This window comes from Scomber japonicus, chromosome 11, assembly GCF_027409825.1.
Source record: "Scomber japonicus isolate fScoJap1 chromosome 11, fScoJap1.pri, whole genome shotgun sequence".
Taxonomy (NCBI): Eukaryota; Metazoa; Chordata; class Actinopteri; order Scombriformes; family Scombridae; genus Scomber; species Scomber japonicus.
Genome location: NC_070588.1, coordinates 17,639,403 through 17,663,057, shown reverse-complemented (window position 1 = coordinate 17,663,057; position 23,655 = coordinate 17,639,403). Strand labels below are relative to the sequence as shown.

Genomic DNA, 23,655 nt, shown 5'->3' with positions numbered 1-23,655 from the left:
GCAAACAAGCCTATGATCAAATTGAATTGATCCCTATAGCTGATACACTACATCCCCAAATAAAAAGTGGTTTCTGTATAAATTTGAGAGCTGCAGCTATCAATGATTTGCTGATTAAGTGATAATTGGCTCTTAAATGAAAACAGCATTGCCAGAACCCACAGATCTAGAAAAATACACACCACAATGTTGGGTGGAGTGGAAGAGAGAAAAAAGAGAGAGATGGGAAGGGGTGGGGAGAAATGTGTGCGATAGGTGGTGGTATGTTGTTCATACTCCCTCCATCCTTCCCTCCAGACAGAGGGTAAGTCTAGGTAACTATGGTGTGGGTGTATTCCTCTGTGTCCATGATCTCGATAATATGATGAGTGAATCCTGTGCGGTGCATCCTGGTAGCAGCTCTTTGTCCCTCCTGAGATCTAATACAGTTTGCTGTGAGTGTCACCAGCTTTCTAGCTGAACTTGTTTTGTTACTCTGTTGGGATCTTCTGTGAAGCATTGGCGGAATAAATCAAGTGCACTCACCCTGGGGATGGAGGTGGGGTCATCAGTGGCTTTTAGGTTACACAATAGAACAAACAGTAAACAAGGTGGATTAGTAACCGTCCACTGAAGATGGGAGGACAGCAGATATATTGTAGAAAAAATAGATCAATAAAATAGAAGCATAAAAATAGATTTGTTCAGCATCAAGAAATAAGGATGTGTCATGGCTGTATGAAACATAGTGTGATGAACAGATGTTTTTTTAATTTGATCATATCACATTAACCAATTTGGTAATCCAACAAAGAAGTCAGGGCCTTTGCATTAGCTTATTAGAGGCTAAAATGTGGCAGCAATTCCACATATTTGATCACTTGACAAAGAGAAAAAAAACTGTCAAATCAGGCGAGCCCACTTCCCTCCTCCTCCAAATTGTCTGTCTTTGTAGTACCACCAGGCAACAGTGAGTGCATTACTGGAAACGTAGAAGTGCGCAGGAGCCGCGCAGGGAAATCGAAGGGAAAGAAGGATCTGGGCAACCAAAAGAGCCACTGATGGATCTCCGTCGCTGAAACCATGAAAATCCTGTCGACATTTCTCTAAGAGAGGGGAGAAGGTGCCCGAAAGAACCTGGCAGATAGCGTCGATGCGCGCAGCCAAAAATGACGACAGTGGGACAGTGATTTTCTTCCTCCAGCTCGTTATTTTTTACAGTCATATGCTTGGATGCAATCCGTCTCCTATGTGCACTGATCACAAAGGAAGGACTGGAAACCGAATTATCTCCAACGCAGCCGCAAGTGCGCACAGAGACGCTTCGTCCTGGACACAGTATCCAACGCCTAATTTCACAGAGATATCGCTGTTTTATGGGGCACTGAGAGATTTTGAACTTTCGCATGAAAACTTACTCCGTGAGTACAGTTTTGAACGGGTCGATATAGCCCAACCTTCACGGGCGATGAGTAATCCACGACGCAGCAACTGATAAACCTGTAAAACCTGGACTGCGACTGGCGCGTTTGGATACCTTATCCTGTGCGTCGCTTATTCTTTTAGTCATATGGCTTCTATCTTCGGGGTTTGTAAACTACTCGTACATTATTGATGTTTCATGGCTGTAGAGTGTAGCAACAGTGTGTGGCGAAAGAGGACGGTGCAAGACTAACAGGGGCGAAGACAGCGCACTTTTCTCGCCTTATTTCCAAACAGGAGACATTGCGCACGGGCAGAAAGGACCGCAGCAACTACAAGCCAGACTTTTTTTTTTCTTTAAATCATTGAATCCTTTATTATTTCTTTCGCTGCTGTCATCGTAGTATGTCTGCACTTCGAAAGAAATTTGGGGACGATTATCAGGTAGTGACCACCTCATCTAGCGGGTCTGGATTTAACCAGCCTCCCCCAGAGAAAAAGAAGAAGAGGCAGCGGTTCGTGGACAAGAACGGGCGATGTAACGTCCAGCATGGGAACCTGGGTGGTGAAACCAGCAGATACCTCTCAGACTTATTCACAACACTAGTAGATTTGAAATGGCGCTGGAATCTATTTATTTTCATCCTCACCTACACAGTCGCTTGGCTTTTCATGGCCTCTATGTGGTGGTTCATCGCTTACATCAGAGGAGACCTCAACAAAGCGCACAATGACAAGTACACTCCATGTGTGGCCAATGTCTACAACTTTCCCTCAGCCTTCCTCTTCTTCATAGAGACCGAGGCCACTATAGGATATGGTTATAGATATATCACAGACAAATGCCCCGAGGGGATCATTCTCTTTCTTTTCCAGTCGATCCTCGGATCGATCGTCGATGCCTTTTTGATCGGCTGCATGTTTATCAAGATGTCTCAGCCCAAAAAGAGGGCCGAGACACTGATGTTCAGTGAACATGCGGCGATTTCTATGCGAGATGGAAAACTAACTCTCATGTTCAGGGTCGGCAACCTGCGTAACAGCCATATGGTCTCTGCACAGATCCGCTGCAAATTGCTGAAAGTAAGTGATGGTACTTTTAGTCAGGATACATCCAATATTTGTTGTCTATCCCCATTATTTATTATGGGCCAGGCCATGTTTTATAAAGGAAACTAGTACCAAAAGGGCTACTCCTAACTGTACACCAAAATGTTGCATTTAATGGATAACGCACCATTCTCGTGTCAAAAAAATGGGTGAAAATAATACAAATAGTGGAAAAACTATTACCATTTGCTCCAAAGCCATTGCACAGGAGATATGACATCCTATTTGACAACAATAAATATTTTTGCACAAGTGGTAGAGGAAAAAGAATCCACCAAGTTGACATATATGTTCACCAACACAACAGAAGGTCTCTATTCAAATTTTAAGAAGAACAAAATTGTCCTCATCTTGATTTTTAAAGAAATCTGTTTGAACTATTGAATGACTAAGTGGCATTGTATTACAACTTGGTGCAAATATGCTGCTGTTCCTTATTAGAGGAGAGATTCATCTATGGATTTCCCTGCTGTCCACCTCCTGGTTCAAACCTTTATAAACCTTTGAGCAATGTTTTAGAAAAAGCATACATACAGAACCTCATTGATAGTGTAGGATATTACATCTAGGTTCCAAGAAAGTTTAAGGTAAGTATCATGTCAGTAAATTTTACCAGACACACTGCGGGAATATCCATCTTAGAAAATATTTTTTTAAATTAAGACAAGCCGTGTCCTGACATAGCAGGTGAGTGTAAGGTATCAAGAACATTATACTTGATTCAAAAGATGCACCAGTTAATTTGATTAACTCGCTTCAAGACAGACACATTTTACGACTCAGTGGTATATCAGATCACATGCTGAGATGGATATCCTTGTGGTACAGATGCCTCTTAAAAACAATAATTAAAATGATAGTATTTTTGTTGTTTCTGACAGACTGGTTGCTTCAGATTGATGGGAAAAGCTCTGACAAAGGTTCTTGGCAGCTCTATATAGTTCTGTCTTTCCCCTTCCTTATACCCCACCAAATATGTCTGTCTCTGTCTCTGTTTCTGCACACTCCTTCAGTCTCGGCAGACGCCCGAAGGCGAGTTTCTTCCGCTGGATCAATTGGAGTTGGACGTAGGTTTCAGCACCGGGGCAGACCAGCTCTTTCTCGTTTCACCACTCACAATCTGCCATGTGATTGACACCAAAAGCCCCTTCTATGACCTCTCCCAGAGGTCCATGCAAACAGAGCAGTTTGAAATTGTGGTGATACTAGAAGGAATAGTAGAGACCACAGGTGAGTAACCACAAACACACATTTTTATTGGCCTGTAACCTGTAGTTGTGGCTGCAGGCGAAATGTACAGTAGCTGAGTATGTTATAATGTCTTTCAAGGTGTTGCAGTATCTATTTCTGTAAAGAGTCTTATGAATAATATTGAGCTCTTTCATAGGTGTTAATAGCTGACATCTGAATGGGCTTGTTATTGACCTCTTGATTGCATTTTATTGATTTTCTGTTCTGTGGCAAACATACAGAGTAGCTTATAATAGTAGTGGTTAGCATTTATACATCATAGATGATTGATTTTGTGTTGCAGACATTAAGTGATTTTTAAAAAAAATCAATGTATTTTAACACTTCTAGGTTTGGGGAAATAGAGCTGAGCATATGAGTACGGAACACTGTCAAACTCCAACAGGGCAGCAGTCAGGCTGTATACATTTTCTTTTATTCATCTGAAACAAATTCCTTTCCTCCATCTTTGTCCCCATACAGAATTTACCTCATGGCTGCTCTCCTCAGAGGGGATAATGATTTGCTTTCTAAGGTCCCTTTGGAATTAGGGAATTCCATTTCCACAAGATGAGTAATGCCCCAAGTAAAATTCTCCACTGTGGTCATTTTAAATTCAACCGTTTATTTGACACAGCTGATATAGTGTGGCGAGAGCTCCTTCAGTGTTATAGAATAAGCAGAGGAGTAGTTGTAGGTTGGTTCAGAGAGAAATCAGCATGTGGAGATGTGACAGGGAGGCTGACACTGCAGACGGCAATTAGAAAAACAGTTTTAATAGTAATGTGTTGCAGTTTTTGTGGCTGAGATGTATCTGACATCCAGCATTTACTGTACTGTTATTTCGATGAGACGTGATATATTCACAGCAGCAGTATGCGTCTTTAAAAGATGTTAATTCATTACAGTATGTAGGTCTAGTATCTGTGCAGTTTGGATATAGTGTTGGTTACTCCCCTTAAAATTTGGTTTGACAGCTAATTCATCTTAATTGGAGTATTTTTTTTATTTGTTGTCTTTTGTTTCAGTTAATTATTTCTCAATAGAAATTATATCAATGATATATGGTCTAAAAAGATCTTCTCTATGAGAGTGGTTCTACTGTGCAGCTTATTAATCTGAATTTGTCTGTTTCTGTTTACAGTAATTCCCCTGGTTGTAAAGTATGAAAATACTAATTATCATTCATGTACCAGAAGGTATTTTTAGAATTACAGTGACTGTCCCAGAAGCATGTGTCATCATATCGTTCTCGTTCATGATCGCTACCATCTCACTTTTAATTAAATTGTTTTCGTAATGCTCAGGTCTTTAGTTACACAGAGATATCTGCATGAAGGAGCTGTTGTGGTTGTGTGAAGTTAGTGGAAAGGCTGATGTAGAAACAATCTATGGTTAAAAATTGATGTACAGTGAAAGTCTAAATCCTCAGACGCTTTCATTTCTGGCCAATGTAACTCTGTTTCCATGGCAACCTCTCCTTGAGTATTCAGGATTGCAGCACTGCACCTAAACTTAGGTTTTTATTCCTATGGTATAGGAATCATAACACAGTTTTAGTAATAAACCAGGCAAACATGCGATACCGAACATGAAATGAAATTGTGTTGCTGACAACATCACTTGGTATTAAGGAGGATCTCCTGTGAAATATGAAAAGCACACAGAGGCGTTACTGTACCATGAAGTACTCGCCAGAACAGGTGATACAGCAGAGAAAGAATAAGATGAAATATGTATGAGGCTTGGTGTTTACCAGCGAAGAAGCTGCTCAACTCCCCACATCTATATATTTTTATTTTTTCTGTTTTTAACGTGCGGAAAAAGAACACAGCCTGGAACACAAGTTAAAATAGTCTCCACTGCAGATTAAAGCTGCACAGTCTCTGGTTCTTTGGTCCTCCAACTAGATAATAACAGGCACAACACTGTACCCTTTTGACATAATAACCTTTTGTTCCCCTAGATCACACAAAATATTTTGGACTGAAGTTTTCTTTGTACACTAGAATAGAGAAGCAAAGAGCACGCAGGAGCCCAGAATTGTTCCAATTTACTGTAACCTCTGACAACCTCTGTAACGCATAAAAAGGCATGAGCTAATGCTCATTCCATTTGAATAGGAGCCCAAGGTATTTTGATCACCACTTCAGTTGGATGCACACTCCAAATGAGACATGCAGGATGTCTGGTAGCAGCATATTTTCCTCTGGAGTAATGCCAGTTGTGGTACCGAGTTGGATTTCTAACATAGCTGCAGGAAGACGTTTGTTTGAAGATGTCGATGTGCTGCTGAGGATAAATTGGATTTACATCACGTTGCAATTAATGCACTGTACATGCTGTCTGACTGCTTGCCCTGAAAAACAGGCTCAGTGAGGGAAAAAAAGAAGATGCCTCCTTCTGTATAATGACAAGTTTTGGTTAATAGCACTAACAGGGATGATGTTGGACACAGTAACAATCAGTAAATAACAAAAACATCAGTCCCTAACAAGTAGCTTTAAAGTTATGATGGTGTCAATTGCTACAAAGCAAGTATGAACATCAAGCTATGTGAGTAAACGCTTCATCCCTTTCTTACTTTGTTGATGTGATTTTCAGCATAATAACACTGAGCTAAGTTACAGTACTTCTAAATTATTTGTGCGCTGTCTGCAGGCCTGGCAGGTGCTAGGAGAACTGAAGAGGAATTTAATATAACTTGGAGGAGTAACAATAATGACTGTAGATGTTTGGGTATTGTTCAAATAAATAATGAATATAAATGAGCTCAGATTTTGTTATGATGGAGTTCGGATCTCGGGGAAGAGGAAGCTGTATAAATAAAATGGACTTGACTTGTGATAAAAATATGTACCTCTTAGATTTTACAGTTGAACAATAATCAGTTGTGATATGGTGGACAAACTGAACTCGGTTACCTCCTGTTTGTTTGAATTATTACATAATATGCATATATCTACGGTGGCCCTGAACATTTCCTGAAAGGTTTTTGTTATTTTGTGAAATGTTGTTTTGCACCATATATAATCCCTAGAAATGATGTTCATACATTATTCATTTGCAAGAGCAAATATATTTTCTAAGAAATATAATGCAGTGCAGATTACTTTTTCTATCAACATAATGAGGACATTTAATTAAAGTCTCTGTCAAGTTGAAAAATGTTGAATGTATCGGCAAAATGTTCATTGTCAACATATATTATGTTTATTCCACATTTGCTTTTACAATACAACATCCATTGCACTATTGAACTCTTTATGTTAAGTTCTTTCTAACCTTAACTAAAGTGCTTTTGTTGCCTAAGCTTAACCAGATGTGGGACTAAGTATGGGAACCGTGATCTGGTATCAAAGTCCTGCACTTTGAACGACCACCATCCACCTCGACCGTGTCTTTATGAGTACCATGAAGTGTATAAATGTGGCACTTCCTACCCTTGACAAATTGTTGCCAGGCAGCACATAAAACCATTTTTATGAGACAGGATCAATCTGTTACAAGCCAATATCAGCCAGTATTGTTGCCCTTTAAAAGCCCTTAACATTTATAGTCCACCCACACAGGTGTTTTTACTTATGTTGCCTGATTAGACCACTTCTTTGTGGTTGAACAAACTGGACTTGACTGACAGCTCCCTCCCTCCCCTACTAGTTTTGTTGCACCTGCCAAGGTGGGACAACTCTCCCTGTTATCATTCTTTTTGGTCCATAGAGTTTGGTGACATCACATAATTCCCAGCAAAGTGCCACCCAACTTCAACCTGATTAAATATCTAATTAGCTAGAGTGATTGAAAACAGCTGTGTGGGCATGTGATCATTCTACATATATATAAGGTCATGTCAAGTATATAATTCATGGGCAAATTAATCAAAAACAATGAAATAATGACATAATAACATTGCAGGGACATTTTAATTGGTCCACTGCAGAGCTGACGATGACTTTGACTCATTAGCTGATTCAGAACTGCTACATGCAGTCCTGAAATACATCACAAGTTTAGATAGGTGTCCCATTAACACCAGCAATGCTGCTCGACGCTACAAAGGCTTAAAAACCAAGCCAGAGGCAATCTGTTCATTAGTGGAACCAATGCTGAAAAAACTAAAAAAAACAACTGTAGCTGCCAGTAACAGACGTTTACATTCCTCCAACCATGAAACTAATCACCATATTGCAACTAAATTAATTCCATGATTTTCAATGTTGAGTTTGCACAGGATGCATTTCCACCACCACACTCCCCATCTGATTGCTGCAGCTCCTGGATGCTGAAAATGTATTTTAAACCATGCAGTTTTCAGATTAGGAAGGCTAACAGAGAGATAAACAAGCTGATGATTTATTTCAAGGGGAACCCATTTTCAGTGGCGAACAGAAACAAGTCTGTCAGCACATTAGTCTATCCCAGAAATTCTGTATATAATTCTGTTTGGTTTCTAACACGGTGGCAAAACACAGACTTAGGATCTTCACAAGCCCTGCAAACTGTTTTTAAATTCACTCATCAGCCATGAAAAGCAATGATTCATGAGCGTAATCTGTATCATCAGCATAAACCTTTTTTATTTTCCCAGGCAATGTGACTTTCATGCAAATGTGTGTGAGTGTGATCATAACACTTTGTAGGATGTGTGGCGAAATTCATATAATGAATATGAATACGTCATATTTAGAAAAAAATGCCAGAGGTATATATCTGCAGGATTAACACAGCTGTCTTAGTATTCATTTAAACTCTTGTAAATGCTCGCTGAGGTTCCAGATCGACTTTGATTGTTCTGGTGACACAGCAAACACTCTTCCCACTGAACTAACTGATAATCCATGTTGGTGAATAATTTCCCACTGTGTTGGGCATGAAACCCCGCGTCACATTTCATCTCACTTAAGAGGCAAATTCTGGCAAAAAGATCAAAAGCACAGTTTTTCTTTTCTCAGATAAATTCATTGGTTGATTTTAATTGTTTTGAAAGATTTCTGTCAGCCCCCTCTTTTTCATATTGCTACAAGGCTTTCCTATGATTCACCGCTATAGAATAAAAAATAGAATATCCCAGCTATCTGCTCATTTTCAAAATGAGCGTGGGTGGCCAGGGTTGGTTGCATATAGACAGGATCAACTGGTAATGTTTATTCATGTGTTTTTGTGTGCATAAATGCCATATGTGAGTGGAGAGTACAGCTTTGAGTAATGAACAACCTGGTGTACCTGGGTGCTCAGTATTCAGAACTTTTAAAAAGGCTTGTGTTTGTGCCTGTGCAGTAGTAAAGTTTTAAGAAAAGAAGCAGTAAATATTATGATTTGATTTGATTTATGCATACAGATGGGTATTTAAGATTTATGAAATATATACAATTCTTAACGAGGATGGGTTAGGGTTAGGTTTAGGGTTCCCTGCTTCAAAGTTTAGGTAAATAAAAAAGTAATTAGCTGACCAGTGCAGTGAAAAGATATCTTGTTATATAACACTATCATTACAGCTTCAATTAAGTTGTCGTTGTTGTGCAAATAATACACCTAAATGCGTAATAATTGCTCTGTAGCAGACATTGTCTAGTATTAAAGTCAGTCAGTGTAATTAATGGAAACATCTATTGCCACTGATTAGCAGCGCAGCCAATGTCATGGCCTGATCTGTGTTTTATCATCAGCTGCAGTAATTGAAATGAAAATGGAGAGCTTTTTGTTGCACTGGAGGCCTAATAGTTTCAATCATATGAGTAAAAGGCTGTAAACTCAGATGTCTGGGGTCACCTGAAGTCAGGAGCTTCAGAACTTGGGTAAACACTGGCGCAAGTGAATTCCGGATATGAGCTGACTGTGAAAGTCTGTAGAAACTGAACATAATTCATTGGGAGTCATTACACTGAGATCGTGTGTCGGGCTCTGTGCTGCAGCCCTGTAGGTCAAAGGGTTAAAGAGGGTTCAGTGGGGGAAGTTGAAACTGCAGATCAGATGAGAGCGGGACTTTCCAATTAAATCTAATGTGCTCAGGGTGAGAACTCAGGAGAGCAGTGGATGTCCCTGCTGAGCTCTGCCTGTGTAGCCGCGTGTCTGATAGCTCATAGCTCTTGTTAAAATGCATTTCATGCTTTTGGTTCATTTGACTTATTTTTAACTACCTGACTTGAATATTTCAGTATCATATATTGATAATGTTTGTAGTGTCATGAAGAGGTGTAGGAGTCTGGATCACAATACAGTCATGTAATGACACACTTCTATTAATCTTCTAATCAGCACAGACAGTATGTTAATACTATACCATAATGTTACTTATTATGTTAATCGAAAAATTATCTACATGTTTTAGGATTATATTTCTTTCTGTGAAAGTAAAAGCAGCATTATAGGATTTTAAATAATTTCAGGGGCTTGCTGATGTAGTCTACAGGCTACAGTACATACTATAGTTCTGCAGGGGACAGTCACAGTATGAACGATAATATACTGTTTAATATATAATGCAATATATTACAATAATCCTAATCCTTTTTTCAAACTTATAATGTACATTTCAGACAAACTGTCAGAGAAGTGTTGGTTCAACTTTTGAGGGAGGCTTTTGGTGTTGTATTGAATAATACTACTTGTATTGAATAATACTACATTATATGACATTACTACATTATGTCTTATGTAAGATACATTGTATCTATGTAAACATACTGTTGTGCAAAATATTTACATTATAATTCAGCTCAATACATGAACAAAAAATTACAACCATAGACCTGAGTCAACAATTCACACAGTCTGAACATTAACTGAACTTTATAAGTTTAACAGTGTTGCAAGGCTGTCCACCCCCTTCACAGCTTCTACTGTACAACTACTCATTATATTTTGTACAAAGCCAGTCTCATCTGCCTAACACTTAGTACTGAATAACCCTGGATAGCATTACTAATTTTAGATAAATAAATAAATGTTCTCTGGGTGTCTGTGGAATTTTACCCTGTATGTCTACTGTACATACAATAATTGCAGTGGGAATGAACTCCATATAATGGGCACAGCAGCGAACCAGCTATGACATCCTGGAATTATTATCCCTTTTAGATGAACTGTGCTGGCTTCCCAAGGGGGAGTACGGTAATTGTGTCTTTAGGGATTTGTCGAGTCCCTGTTGGATGGCAATAAATCACTGGTAGAAGAGGTGTGGCAGCAGACCTGGGATGAACTTGTTGTGTGACGAAAGTACCCGCAAAGCATTCGCCAACAGTGCCTCGGTCTTCTCGTCACGCTACGAAGAGTTAGAAATAATTGAGTAGATCTCTGTTGTCTCAGTAGGTGTGCATGCCATGTTTTGAGAAGAACAGTTTTTTGGTAATTAAAAACAGAGATGTGAATATTAAACCCTGTCATGATGGAGGATGCACAGTCAGGACAAAGTCTTACATGGCTTGAACTGAGATAACATAACTGAGCTTGTTTGAGAGGTTATAATTGTGAGGAAGGTTAGGATGCACTTGCAGTGTTGGTATCAGCATTGATTGGTCGTGCTGCAACTGTCCCTGAAGTGCAGGTGAATCAATCCTGCAGCCTAAACACAGAGCTACATGAACATGTTGTTCTTTAGGCTTGTCTTCTTGCGAGGCCATCCTCTGGGATGTCTCTTTCTATTTTTGTCACTCAGACATGCTTGAGTTTACTGCAATAATCTGCTCTCTAGCTGAAGTAACAAACTTGAAAAACAACAGGGATGCTTTCTCAACAGTGAGTGTTTAGTGCTGTTCAAGTCTGAGATCTCTTAAGGCTTAAAAAAGCCATTTTTCCCTCCTTCCTTTCAGCTTTAACTCCTCTTCATGACTTTAGTAGATTTAATAGCCAAGATCAATATGAGATTCCAGCTTTTCCCATTCAGTCTGTTTTAAGAAGAAATGGGTTTCTGATCATTTCTGCAGTCAATATATAATGAGGAGAAAATCATTCATGTTCCCTGTGGGTTTGGACATAGGCTCAGTGTGATTTTTTTCCTATATGACCAATTGTGGTTGTTTGGCCTAAAGGAAATCTATCAATTGCCATTTTGCTCAACTGGTTCCCTTTTCAGCAGTATTCAGCATTGCCAATACTTGGTAATATGTGCTCTCCTTGCTGTGTTAATGGCCTGCAGCCATATGTTCCTCTAGCCTGCCTGACACCCCACCTTGTGTGGAGATGGTTGGCAGCCCCTGCTTCTATTCCCTTCCTTCCCTTTCCAACAGCCTCCACACTCAGCATCCAGGCTACCCCCTCCCCCACAGCAGTGCACTTCCCCTGCTTTTTCCCTCCATCAGCTTCCTCCTTGTTCTCATTGCTCAGCTGCTGCTCTCTGGGTGGAATAAGCCTCAGAGCTGCAAACAACTGGAAGCCACCTTTGCAAACAGATAGCACACAAAAACATTCTTAAACAGAGGGAGAGACTTATTTGCATCTTTAAAAAGTCAAACTGTGAAAAACAGGTCACTGATGCTTCTGGATTTTTCTACATATTACCACTTGATGGTGGTCACCATAGAAACAGATGATCAGATGAGACTTGTATAGCAGTAGCTGTATCAAAATGTGATTTTTAAAATCTTTTTATGGGCACAATTTGATTTGACCTTTGCAACATTTCAATAAAAAAATAACCAATGAGATGAGAAGAGCAATTCTTCACAACTATATTCTTCAGACCTATGTGAATTGAAAAGTTTCCTCTCTTTAGTAAGGTCAGAAACAAAATATCCTCATATTTTCTTCTTCTTCAGCTTTCCATTCTGCTCTTATAATCTTATTCAGCACAGCAGCTTCATATTTTGAAATACAGATCCTAAAATAAGTCAAAGGGGAGTTCTGATGTGTGTTTGGCAAAACAAGGAATGGGATAATTGCATCGAATTAATTATTGTACCTCGGGATCCAGATGCAACAAAGGCATTTTGTGGATAGCCTTGGCCACAGTGAGATCCTGACAATGGTAGCAGTGCTTGAATGAAAAGGATGAAACTTGGACAGCGTTGTGTGGCGGCACTCTGTGTATTCACCATCCAGATTCTCATGCTTGTTTTTGCTAGTATTTTTCTCATACATAACACTTGAGCTGTTTCCACAGCCCTGATAGACTGTCAGGGGACTTTGCTGACAGCACTGCACTGGTGAGGAGTGAGTTTGTGTGTACATGTGTGTTTGTGTGTGACCATTTGAGTGACTGAGTGAAAGGGAGAGCCAGACAGAGAGAGACAAGGAGAGAGAGAGAGAAGAGAGAGTGTGGGATAGAGAGGTTATTTGTGATTTAGCTACTAAATAGGAGGTTGCAAAGACCTCTCAGACACCCAACTTCCTCTTTTCAGTGATTCACGTTCATTTCGAGAAGTCATTTGAATAAACCTTCATTTTTACATAGATGTCAATTTTGAGTGTCATTTGCTCAGTGCCTGTAGGTTGTCGAATCATATAATAACGCCAATTCTTTTTTTTTCTACACAAATATCTGGATTGAGACTCTGCCTAGAAGGTTTGACAGCAGTAATAAATAGACGTCGGCTCTCAGGTCTGCCTCTTGACTCACTCTGTCCTCAGTTTGTCAAGCGCAAATCTGCAGTCGAGAATCTGACTGAGCCAGGCACCAAACGGATATGATCCTCTGGCTTCTACAACCTGGATAAGCTTCTTTTGGACAACCGAGTCTGTGAATACGACTTAGATTTTTTTAGCTACTATCAAGAAACACTGGCAGGCTGCCTCCGAGTTTACAGTGCTTTTCTATTCCAGCCACCAAAGAACCCATTTTATCTTAGCTGTCACTCCATAGACTCTGCTTCTGCTTCACTTTGTTAAACCACAGAGGCACCCAGCTCTGTGTTATCACGGAAAAGTGCATTTATTTAGAGCCTCGAACTGAGATGGCTTTTGGGCCTCTAAATCTCAAATTGTATTGTTGACACAACTTCCTGCTTCTGTGCTTCTTTTACAGTTCATCATGAAATCAGCTGGGATTCTGTACTCATATAACACATACAGTAGAGTACAAACAGAGCACCTGTAATCTCCAGACAGATGTTCCATGTCAGTGCTGTAAAGTTATTCCATTTTTTATTTAATTTTTTAAAAGTTGAGTTATTTGAATTATGCCTGGAGAGTTCAATTAAAAACATAAGTGTTTCTGAGATGACAAAAAAAAGTCTCAGCATGCTGCTAACACACATGGATGCAGATAATATTTATTCTCAAATCCCCATGTTCTTTCCCCTCTGAAATTTACCTTTAAAGAGATGCTTTTTTTCTTTTTCTTTTTTTCTTTTACATCTGTCTTGAATTTGTGGATTCAGCAGAGGATTATTCTAATGCCGTTTATGCTGTCACATGGATATTGCATATGAGAGCAGCAAACTGCCTGGTGAACTTCAGCAACGGGGACTTGTGAAGGGATTTCACACTTTCACACAAGTTTTGTGTGGGATTAAGATGAATTGTGCAGTACATTGGCCAGTCATATCATATATACCACACTCTGCAAAAATTGACAAAAATCTGCAGGAATAGCTCTTAGTAGTTGAGTGATGACATTACTGTATTTGCACACAGGCTGGATCATATTTTATTTACAACAGTTATCTTTACACATCCTTTTTATTTTCCTGCCGCATTTAGTTTGCTAAGTATACTTTATAGTATATTTTGTATTTTTTCTTGGGTGTTGTGATTTATTAAATTATTGATTCATATTGATCAATATGTTTGTAATTGTTACTTTCTTAGATTGCTTTCTTTCTTAGATTAGATTTACTCTTAAATTGTATTCATTTGTTTAAAATAAAAACCAAGATAGTAAATACATTTATATTTGGGTGAAATGACTCTTAATTCTTGATTACGGGTAATCTGAGTTGGAAAGCATTAAAATCTCCCAAAATGTATTTTTTTTTTTTTTACTATGATAGATTATTATGACAGAACAGTTTTGTTGTTTAAATTTGACGTACATGCAGGTCTACATTTATATTCTGGGGCTCTACTGGAATATCTATGAATTTTTTACAGTTCAAAAACTCTTTATTTACTCTTAATTGTTTATCTTATACTGGCCCTTAATATAGCCCTTTAATTCAGCCTTAGTCTGAAACAGTTAGTTTAAGTTAGTTAGTTTAAAACCCTTCTTCCAATAAGCTTACTTTGTTCTGATTGGCCAGCTTCTAAAAGCTGCATCTTGGCAGATTTTGAGTGGCTTCTTCTATTTTTGTTTATTTTGTACATATTTGGGCTGATCTGAAATATTTGAGTGGACAAATCAAACAGCCTGTGAAACAACCTTTGTAGTAACAGCTGCCAACAGATGGCTGTTTGTGGACATGTGTGAATTACGTGACATCATCACTAGGAGTAAGTATAGGTAACATTGCAATCAAAGTGTAGTGCAGGCTGAAGCCTGGGATTTTGACTAGCAGGCATAGACTGTATATAAAGATGAACGTAGTGGGAGGTGACATCACCCATTGGTTTGCACTTGAGCTGGTTTGAAGTCCAGAGTTGCAGTGTATGGCCAGCACCATATTTTATGTTTGTAGCCAGGACCCTCCACATACGAAGCAAAGGTTGTTGCTACAGTATCTGCTACCTTGGACTGAAGGAAATGTTAGCTTACTGGGACCACCAAGCAGTGCACACTTGGGTTAATGTGAGCTACTTCAGCTAAATTGTGCTAACAGGGCAGGTATCTATGGTGGCCAACAAGGGCAAACGCGCAGCAACGGCCAAATGCTGCAAATACATAAACGATGCAGAACCAAAGACATACAAACACATAAAACTACATTGGCCGACCGGGGCCAACCGCTTCTGCAAGTACAGAAACAATGCAAACTCAAAAACACAAAGAAAAGTCAACAGAAATGCAACTACAAAATTGCGCTGCAAATAAAAAAAACATTCTGCAAGAAACAAAAACAAATGCATAAACGTCAAATGTGCTGCAAATTAGGAAACAATGCAAACCCAGAAACAATGCAAATCAAGAAAACACCTGCATTAAGAGAAACGCTGCATAACCACTCACTACAACGGAAGTGCCCCAAACCTACAGGGGGTGCTCTAGGTTGTCTCGACTCAACGGGAGGCAGGTATAAGAGAGAAAGTGAGACGACTGCAGTTTGGTGCCATGCCCATGCTGCTTTGAATGAAAGCCCCTCTGCCACCGGGCACCTGGTTATGCAGTGTTTCTCTTAATGCAGGTGTTTTGTAGTTGCAGTTGAAAATGTTGGTTGGCTAGACTAGCATGAAGGAAAATATGGGTAGATTTTCTAATTTCATTCAGACCCAGATCACATAGTTGAAGATATTAAAAAGCTAAAACTACAGATATTGATTTGATAACTAATTCAGAGCCATCTTCACTCATTGTTTATTTAAAGTGATGGATCTCTTCATGCTTGCATGAAACGGGAATTTCTGTTAAATGAATTTCTTTAACATTATCTAACATTATCAAATCAATGAGTAAAGTGGAGAGGAAAACTGCAGTTTATGTGCACCTATGCACTCTCTAATAAGCTACAGTCATCTTCCAATCACTTCTACTGCTATGAAGAATCACCAGGACCTGAGGCCTGTGTTTCAAAGCTAGAATATCTTGGTGGCTTTGTCTACCATGAGGCACTTTACATACATATTTATGGGAACATTTCATGATAAAAGGAATCAATATAACATCTGTCTGCCACCCTTCATGAAGAGCAATAGTCTTGAATGTATAAGTGGTACAGGTTTGAGGACTGTGTGAGCAAATCTATCAAGTTAGCTGGAAAACATCATTAAAGATTTGTGGCAAAGGTCCTTGATATTCTTTTTAGCTAAAACTACATATTTGCTAACATTTTACACAACACATAGAACTAAAAAATATCATGAAATATTAATGTGACACAATCACCAACAACAACTTGAGGGGGTTGATGCTTCTTCCTACCTAGCATTAGTGGTGCCTCAGTGTGAAGAAACATTGAAAACATGGAATGAAGTTTAATTGATTTGAGCATTCTCTCATTAAGCAAACGGGATGGACTTGATAATAAAGCACTAAGCGCTGAGTGGACAGACCAATGCATTGTGACCATACACTGTAAAAATGTGTGTGTGTTGTGGTGGTGGTGGTGTCCGACTCACTGTGAGTCCCAGCACCAGGGAGAGCAGCAGGTGAGCCAACTGTCAATGATAGTTGTCAATCACCACCCACACTGCTACTATAAGTCTTATTAACAGAGTAATAATGTCCAAACTGGTCACCAGCATGCTTATTGAATTTAGCAACTTAAACCATAATGACTAGTTGAAAAAAAGTATAGTATAGTATAGTATTAGAGTGTAATTACTCTTTGATACTTTTTGAACATGAGTAAATTAGAGCCAGCATCTAGTGGCCTTTATAGGTATTGCATTTTTAGGTACATTCATTAAAACCAAAACAAAGGGCTAAAATACACTATAGCACTGTAGAGCTAAGGGAAACCGCAGACTAAGGCGATAATTCTCTGTGTTTGTCAATATGAGGATCATATTTCACATCACACAGTCATTTGATTCATTGTTAATAGAAAAATATTTATAAACGTAAGTTTAAGTGTGGCCTGTAATAGTATTTAGAAGTTGGGAATTTTCCATTGTGGAATAAGATATACTACAAACATTGTATGTGTTGTAGGTAGTACAACTAGTATAAATCAGGAAGTCAGTCATTACAGTTCCCTTGTAATTTATTTGCTAATTTGACCGTCAAATGTATTGCTAGAACAACTAGAACAGTACTGATTTTAACAGTAGTTCAACATATCTGAGGCTGTTAAAGAAATTCTCATTGTGGGGACCTTTATTGAGAAGAGCCACTCCATTGAGGATTTGAAATTTATTGGTATTGGCTTACACTGAGTCAGAGAGGGGAAGAGATAGCCATTTAGTGAAATTAGAAGTGTAATGGATCCACAGAGTTACGCATTTCTCTTCTAATGGGCTGAATGAGGATTTGCTCCTTCATAGATTCCAATGATATTTTTCCCTCTTGGTTTTCCCCAGAACCCCTGGCATCTTTAAAAAAAAAAATTATGAATAGAAGAATTACTGAAACTATTCATGTAGGAGGCTGAAACTAACAATTATGTTGCTGAGTTGTTTTTTTTTTGGGTGGGGGTTGATTAAATAAACATTTTGGTCAATGAAACGTCAGAAAAGACAATATTCCAATGCGCCAATGTCCGCAATGGGACAAATTCTTCAATCAACAGTCCAAAACCAAAAAGTATTTGATATACTGTCTTAAACAAAAAAGAAAGCAGCGAATCTTCACATTTGAGAAGCTGGTACAGGCAGGTGTTAGGTATTTAAAAAAAAACAACTAATTTAACACATGAATAACATGTTAGTAGAATATAAACCCAGTAGGGCTCTGATATCTACTGACTCAGGTCAGATAGTTGAGCCCAGAGTTCAGGGGGTTAATTGTATGTTTTAATATTTGAGTTTTATTTTTATTTCTCAAATTACATGTTTTTATGTTTTTGTTTCCAATTTTTACTGTTAAATAAAGCTGCCTTGCCTTGCCTTGCCTTGCCTTGCCTTGCCTTGCCTTGCCTTGCCTTGCCTCAACAGTCAGCTGACTATCAAATTATTGCAAATTAATATTATGTTAACTGACTGTTGATTAATTAATACTTTCAGCTCTTATTTCTTTATGTCCATTTAAAAATATGTAAATGTCATATACCATACATTTGAATTCATAGTGATAATCATGGATGAAGATCAACATTGTTATTAGTCCAGTGAAAACTTGGGATCACAGGAACAGATAAACAGAAGGATTAAATGCCCCCAAATGGGTTGAAAGTAATTTCCTATGTCAAAAGCTAACATAGCCACTGGATTAAACTCAGTTTTAATGATCCTGAAAAACAGAAAGAAAACATCCTATTTTCCTATGTTCTTTAAAAGTTGACATTTTGTTGATGCAAGATATTCACAAAATAGGACCATACAGTCTTACCGTAATGTATAATTTCAGGTTGTGCATGTACCTGAGTCCCCCTCCAGTTCCCTCTCTTGCTGCGATTCATTTCTTTCCACTGTGTACTCTCATCCTATCAAATAACATAACAATAATAATATACAGTCAAATGGTGTGTACAACCAAATAATCTGAAGCTGTGTGTTTGTGTGTGTGTGTGTGAGATCTTATTCGGTTTCACTTTTGGACATATGTTAACCGATGTGACCAACACCTTTTATTGCCTGCGACAACACTGTACAACACACATCAGAGGTGTTTCTGTCCTATAGCTGCATGTTCCCATCAGAATACAGCAGGAAAGATCGTTGAGGATTACTATTGTGTTGGTTTCCTGCTGTGTGTGTGTGTGTGTGTGTGTGTGTGTGTGTGTGTGTGTTAAAAAGTGCTCGTATGATACAGAATGTAGATACCACGATGACACGAGTAAAAAACTGCAAAGTACTGTAAGAGTGATAGATGATATAGGAAGAGAAAATTGCACAGTGCTATACAAGGGATGACATTTGTAATAGGAGCTCTGGCTTTCACTGATGAAAAGTCCACAAAATATATGATTTACTGACTCCACCATTATGAGCAGGGATTTTTTGTTGTAAAATGTCACTTTTCACTGACAGTAAAACCATTTCGGTCAGGCTCCGAAGCCATATGGATGATTTGACCCTGCCCTGTGCAGAAAATCAATTTTTATAAAGAGAGAGAGAGGGAGAGAGAAGACTTTTGTTTTGTGTTGTCACTGTTACTTTTGAACAAACTCAGCATTGAAAAGGCTTATGGCTGTCGCATACACACATTCCTACAGTTTTGTTTCCATAGAAACACTGAGTCTCAGGCAGGCGTGTATTTTAGAGTTACATAAGGCTTTACCAGTAATACGAAATACACACCAATGTGGGTTTTATTTGTCTGTATCCCTATTTTTAGGAATAATTCATACCAAGGGTAGAAAGTATAATCATTGCACTTATTTTTTTAAATAATTGTGCTATTTCTGGACGTGTAACTTGGGGGGAGGTGTATGTGTAACATATTCTTCCACATAAAATGTGTACATTTCCATCACAAATATCACAGTGTGGTGGCCTCACTGAACAGGGAGGTTTCTGTGTCTGTTTTTCTGTGTGCCATGTGAATGTGGGTGTTGCAGAACAGCTGGTCTTTAGAAACACAATTGTACATATGCGTTGCAGTCGTGTCTATAATTATGCAACAGCTCAGGCATCAATCCTTGAATAATGTATGGAAATTAAATGTATATTAATGACCATGATTAAGTCTAGTGCTGTTGTTAGTTTGTGAAGAAGGGTGTAGTTGATTAGGCAGCCCACATCAGTGAGGTTCCTATTTTATTTATTTTTTTGTGTGTGTGGGCCAAGTATCTATAGAGGAGGCACAAAATGTTGAAGAGGGATTCAGCCCCAGGACTGCAGGGTTCATGGGTTTCCAGAGACTGAGGTCTTACAGTAACTCCTACACCATCTGCAGGAACAATAGAGCATTATTAATAGATGTAAGATGAGTCTATTTGAGTCTTGTGTATTACCCTTCCCCTCAGGCACAATTTCATTTCAGCTGTTCCAACCTTTTTTCTTATCGTGCACCAGTAATGTTGCTATTGACATTTTAGTCTTGTGCTGTATATACATGGAAGTCCAGTTAGCACTGCAGCATCGACTGCATTATTCAATAAAGCTGGCTTCTGGTGATGATTAAGTAGTTGTTATAAAAGGACCTAAACAGAAAGCTTTTCACACCACAGCTCTTGCAGTTTCAGTGCACATCCAGTCAGCCTGTTGATGATCACATGGTGATGTTTTGACTGAAGGCAGTCTTACAGGCTCATAGCGCAATGAGATTTCCATTCACACTTAACTGTCAATCGCTTTGGCCCTACAGTTCTCATTAGCTTTGCTCATTTTATTCACTGCAGCACACTTCCATATGCCTATAGGCTTCGGGACTCTGAAGCAATAGTGCAGAAGTAATACTGTGAATACCCCAAACGCACTCGATGTTCAGTCTCTTGCACATCTGCGATTGTGTACAGAGCTGTTATCAGTGAATTATTTTATGACCTTGGGAATCAGGCGGAATCACAGATGCCTCTAGTTTTCGATGATGACATCCTTGCAATCAGCAGCGGTGTCTCGCTGTGAATGAGCGCTTCGTGTTACTTTGGACCCAACTGTCGCTGCGAGAACAATATTAAGCTGGCAATTAAAACATGTGATAACCGACTGCAGTTACTGATTTCCTAATGGATTTTAACAAGCCTCAACACAAGTGCCCCCAGTCATTCCTGTATGCTGAGGAAAGCTTTTTGGACTGTTTTAGTGTGATTTACATGTAAACTCAATTATAGATCTCTCTCACGGTAAGAAATTAAATAGATTTTTCAGAAGAGTGTGAAATGTGCTAAAATGGATAGAGCTTTGCTGTAAGAAATGCAGTGTGATATAATGCACAGGTAGTTCTGATAGCAGATGCTGAATAAAGGTGATGAGTAATCACTAATAAGCATCCAATAACTTTGCATGAAAAAATGCTGTCGATCATTAATTCAAACCTCATGATTTTGGTAATTGCATTAATTTGTTTCTAAGGATGTGAAGGGAACTTTTAAGCAGGGATTTAATTTAGAGTCCCTTGTGAGGGGAAATTTATTCCAAGTGTATCATAATCTGCTATCCTGTGCCGAATTGGCAGAGCATAGTGAAGGGTACGCACACAGAAACACAGAACATGCTAAATAGGACATTTTGTTTTAATTGTAATCTCTGAATGACAGAATTGAGTGCTTTTTTTAAATCAACAACACTCATTTTGGCTTTTCTCAAGCTTAACAATGTCATGTCACTGATACTTCATGTAACCTTCTGTGTTTTGGATGAAATAGAATTCCTTTTATTACATAAGAATGATCCAACCATCAAAATACATTTTAGGGCAAGCTAGACCTCCTGAAGCCTTTGCCTGCAGCCATTCTTCTGGTGGTTTGTGCTCTCCAGCAATTTGATTATCCTAATCCTCTATCTTTTGTAGTGACTTCAAGGTGTGGTCTGAACTATTAAGTAGCATTAGAGGTGAGGTGGAGACGACCTGTGGTTTTCATTTAAGCACAAACTTTCTTTTCCCTTTAACAAATCTGTTGATTTTTGCATTGTTATCTGACTTGTGAATGTGCAAACCTTAACCTATTTTATATATTCAGGAATGTGGAACCAAGCAAAGTAAATACAATGGAAATTATATTGATATACATATATGTAAATATATTACAAGTCGATTGGCAGTTTATAGTGGGAGTCATTCTATGTGTAAAGTGCCTTGAGATTACTTTGTTGTGATTTGGTACTATACAAATAAAGATTGATTGATTGATTGATTGATTGATTGATTGATAAGAGCTGCCTTATAGTCAATTTTGGAATCAATTAGGCTTTTTATGATTAAACAATTAGTTGTTCTTGTGAAAAAAATACACAGCATAAAACTTTTAATTAATTTTCATGTTAGGCTACAAATTGCTCATAAACATCACCTTCATAAATGTAAAATCAATTAAGCTCATTTATTTTGGCAGCTGTCTGTACTACAGTGCTGAAAATGAATTCTGGTGAATACCGTATTGTTGATTCTTATGAAACAAGCATATAATTAAATCAGGCCTGTGTTGTTTAATACTGGAGTCATGAAACATTTAATCTCAAAAAATGTGTCTCTACGGAGTTGGTTTGTGGCAAGGCGATGACACATAATTTGCCATAATTGATGAAGTCCTGGCATTATTTTGTAGAAATAAATCTCAGAGTTTATCCAGTTGATGTGACTTTCTGAATATTTTTCTCTTAAAACAGGGATGACCTGCCAAGCGAGGACGTCTTACACCGAGGACGAGGTTCTGTGGGGACACCGCTTCTTCCCAGTTATCTCCTTAGAGGAAGGCTTCTTTAAGGTGGACTACTCTCAGTTCCATGCCACATTTGAGGTGCCCACCCCCCCATACAGCGTGAAGGAACAAGAGGAAGCTCTGCTCCTCTCCTCGCCCCTCATGGCTCCATCCCTTTGCAATAGCGGGGAGAAGAACAGCTCTCTGGACTGCCTGGAGACTCTGGAGGACAATGACAGCACAACCAAGCTGCCCACCAAACTCCAGAAGATGACAGGGCGGGAAGGCCTGCCTAAGAAGCTACTAAGGATGAGCTCCACCACTTCAGAGATGACTTACAGCTTTGGAGACCTGCCCATGAAGCTGCAGCGAATCAGCTCTGTTCCCGGTGTCTCTGATGATAAGCAAGCTGGTAAAGCCTCCAAGATGTGCACAGAGCCCATCAGTAAGTCAGTGGCGGACTTACCTCCCAAGCTGCAGCGACTGGCTGGGGGAGGTGGGGGCAGGATGGACGGACACCTTCCGCCCAAACTCAGAAAGATGAATTCAGATCGCTTTACATAAAGCAGGCAACATATTTTAACTTATGCCATCCACCTTTATTTCCTAACCTGAAGTACTTGTACTATTCATAATTTATTAATGGACAATATTCTTATATTAAAAGAAAAGTAGACTATGTGCACAAATACCTTATATGAAGTAGGGTGATGGAATTGAGCACATTTTGTCCCTGGATGTAGGTGTACATGCTATGACGAAAGACCTCTGATTTTTCTTCTTTTTTTTTTTCTTTTCTTTTTTTTTTAGGATGATGTACAATTAGCACAATCTGGCATGTAAGAAACAGCGCATGTAGAACAGAATCTCAATAATTTCTGGCATGACATTTATTGATATATTATTTTACAAAAACAATTTCATTAGTGAATTTACTGACAGTGAAAAATTGCACAAAGCCATATAATTTACTGTGTGGAAAAACATA

The 23,655-nt window shown here is 38.8% G+C and overlaps 1 protein-coding gene across 1 annotated transcript; it reads left to right on the top strand.

The window, feature by feature from the left end:
- The first annotated feature begins 1,806 nt into the window (after positions 1 to 1,806).
- kcnj3a (potassium inwardly rectifying channel subfamily J member 3a) lies at positions 1,807 to 23,231 on the top strand. The gene is made up of 3 exons (XM_053328758.1): positions 1,807 to 2,484; positions 3,525 to 3,741; positions 22,636 to 23,231. The coding sequence occupies exons 1-3, from the start codon at positions 1,807 to 1,809 to the stop codon at positions 23,229 to 23,231; spliced, it is 1,491 nt and encodes a 496-aa protein (XP_053184733.1).
- Positions 23,232 to 23,655: the final 424 nt, after the last annotated feature.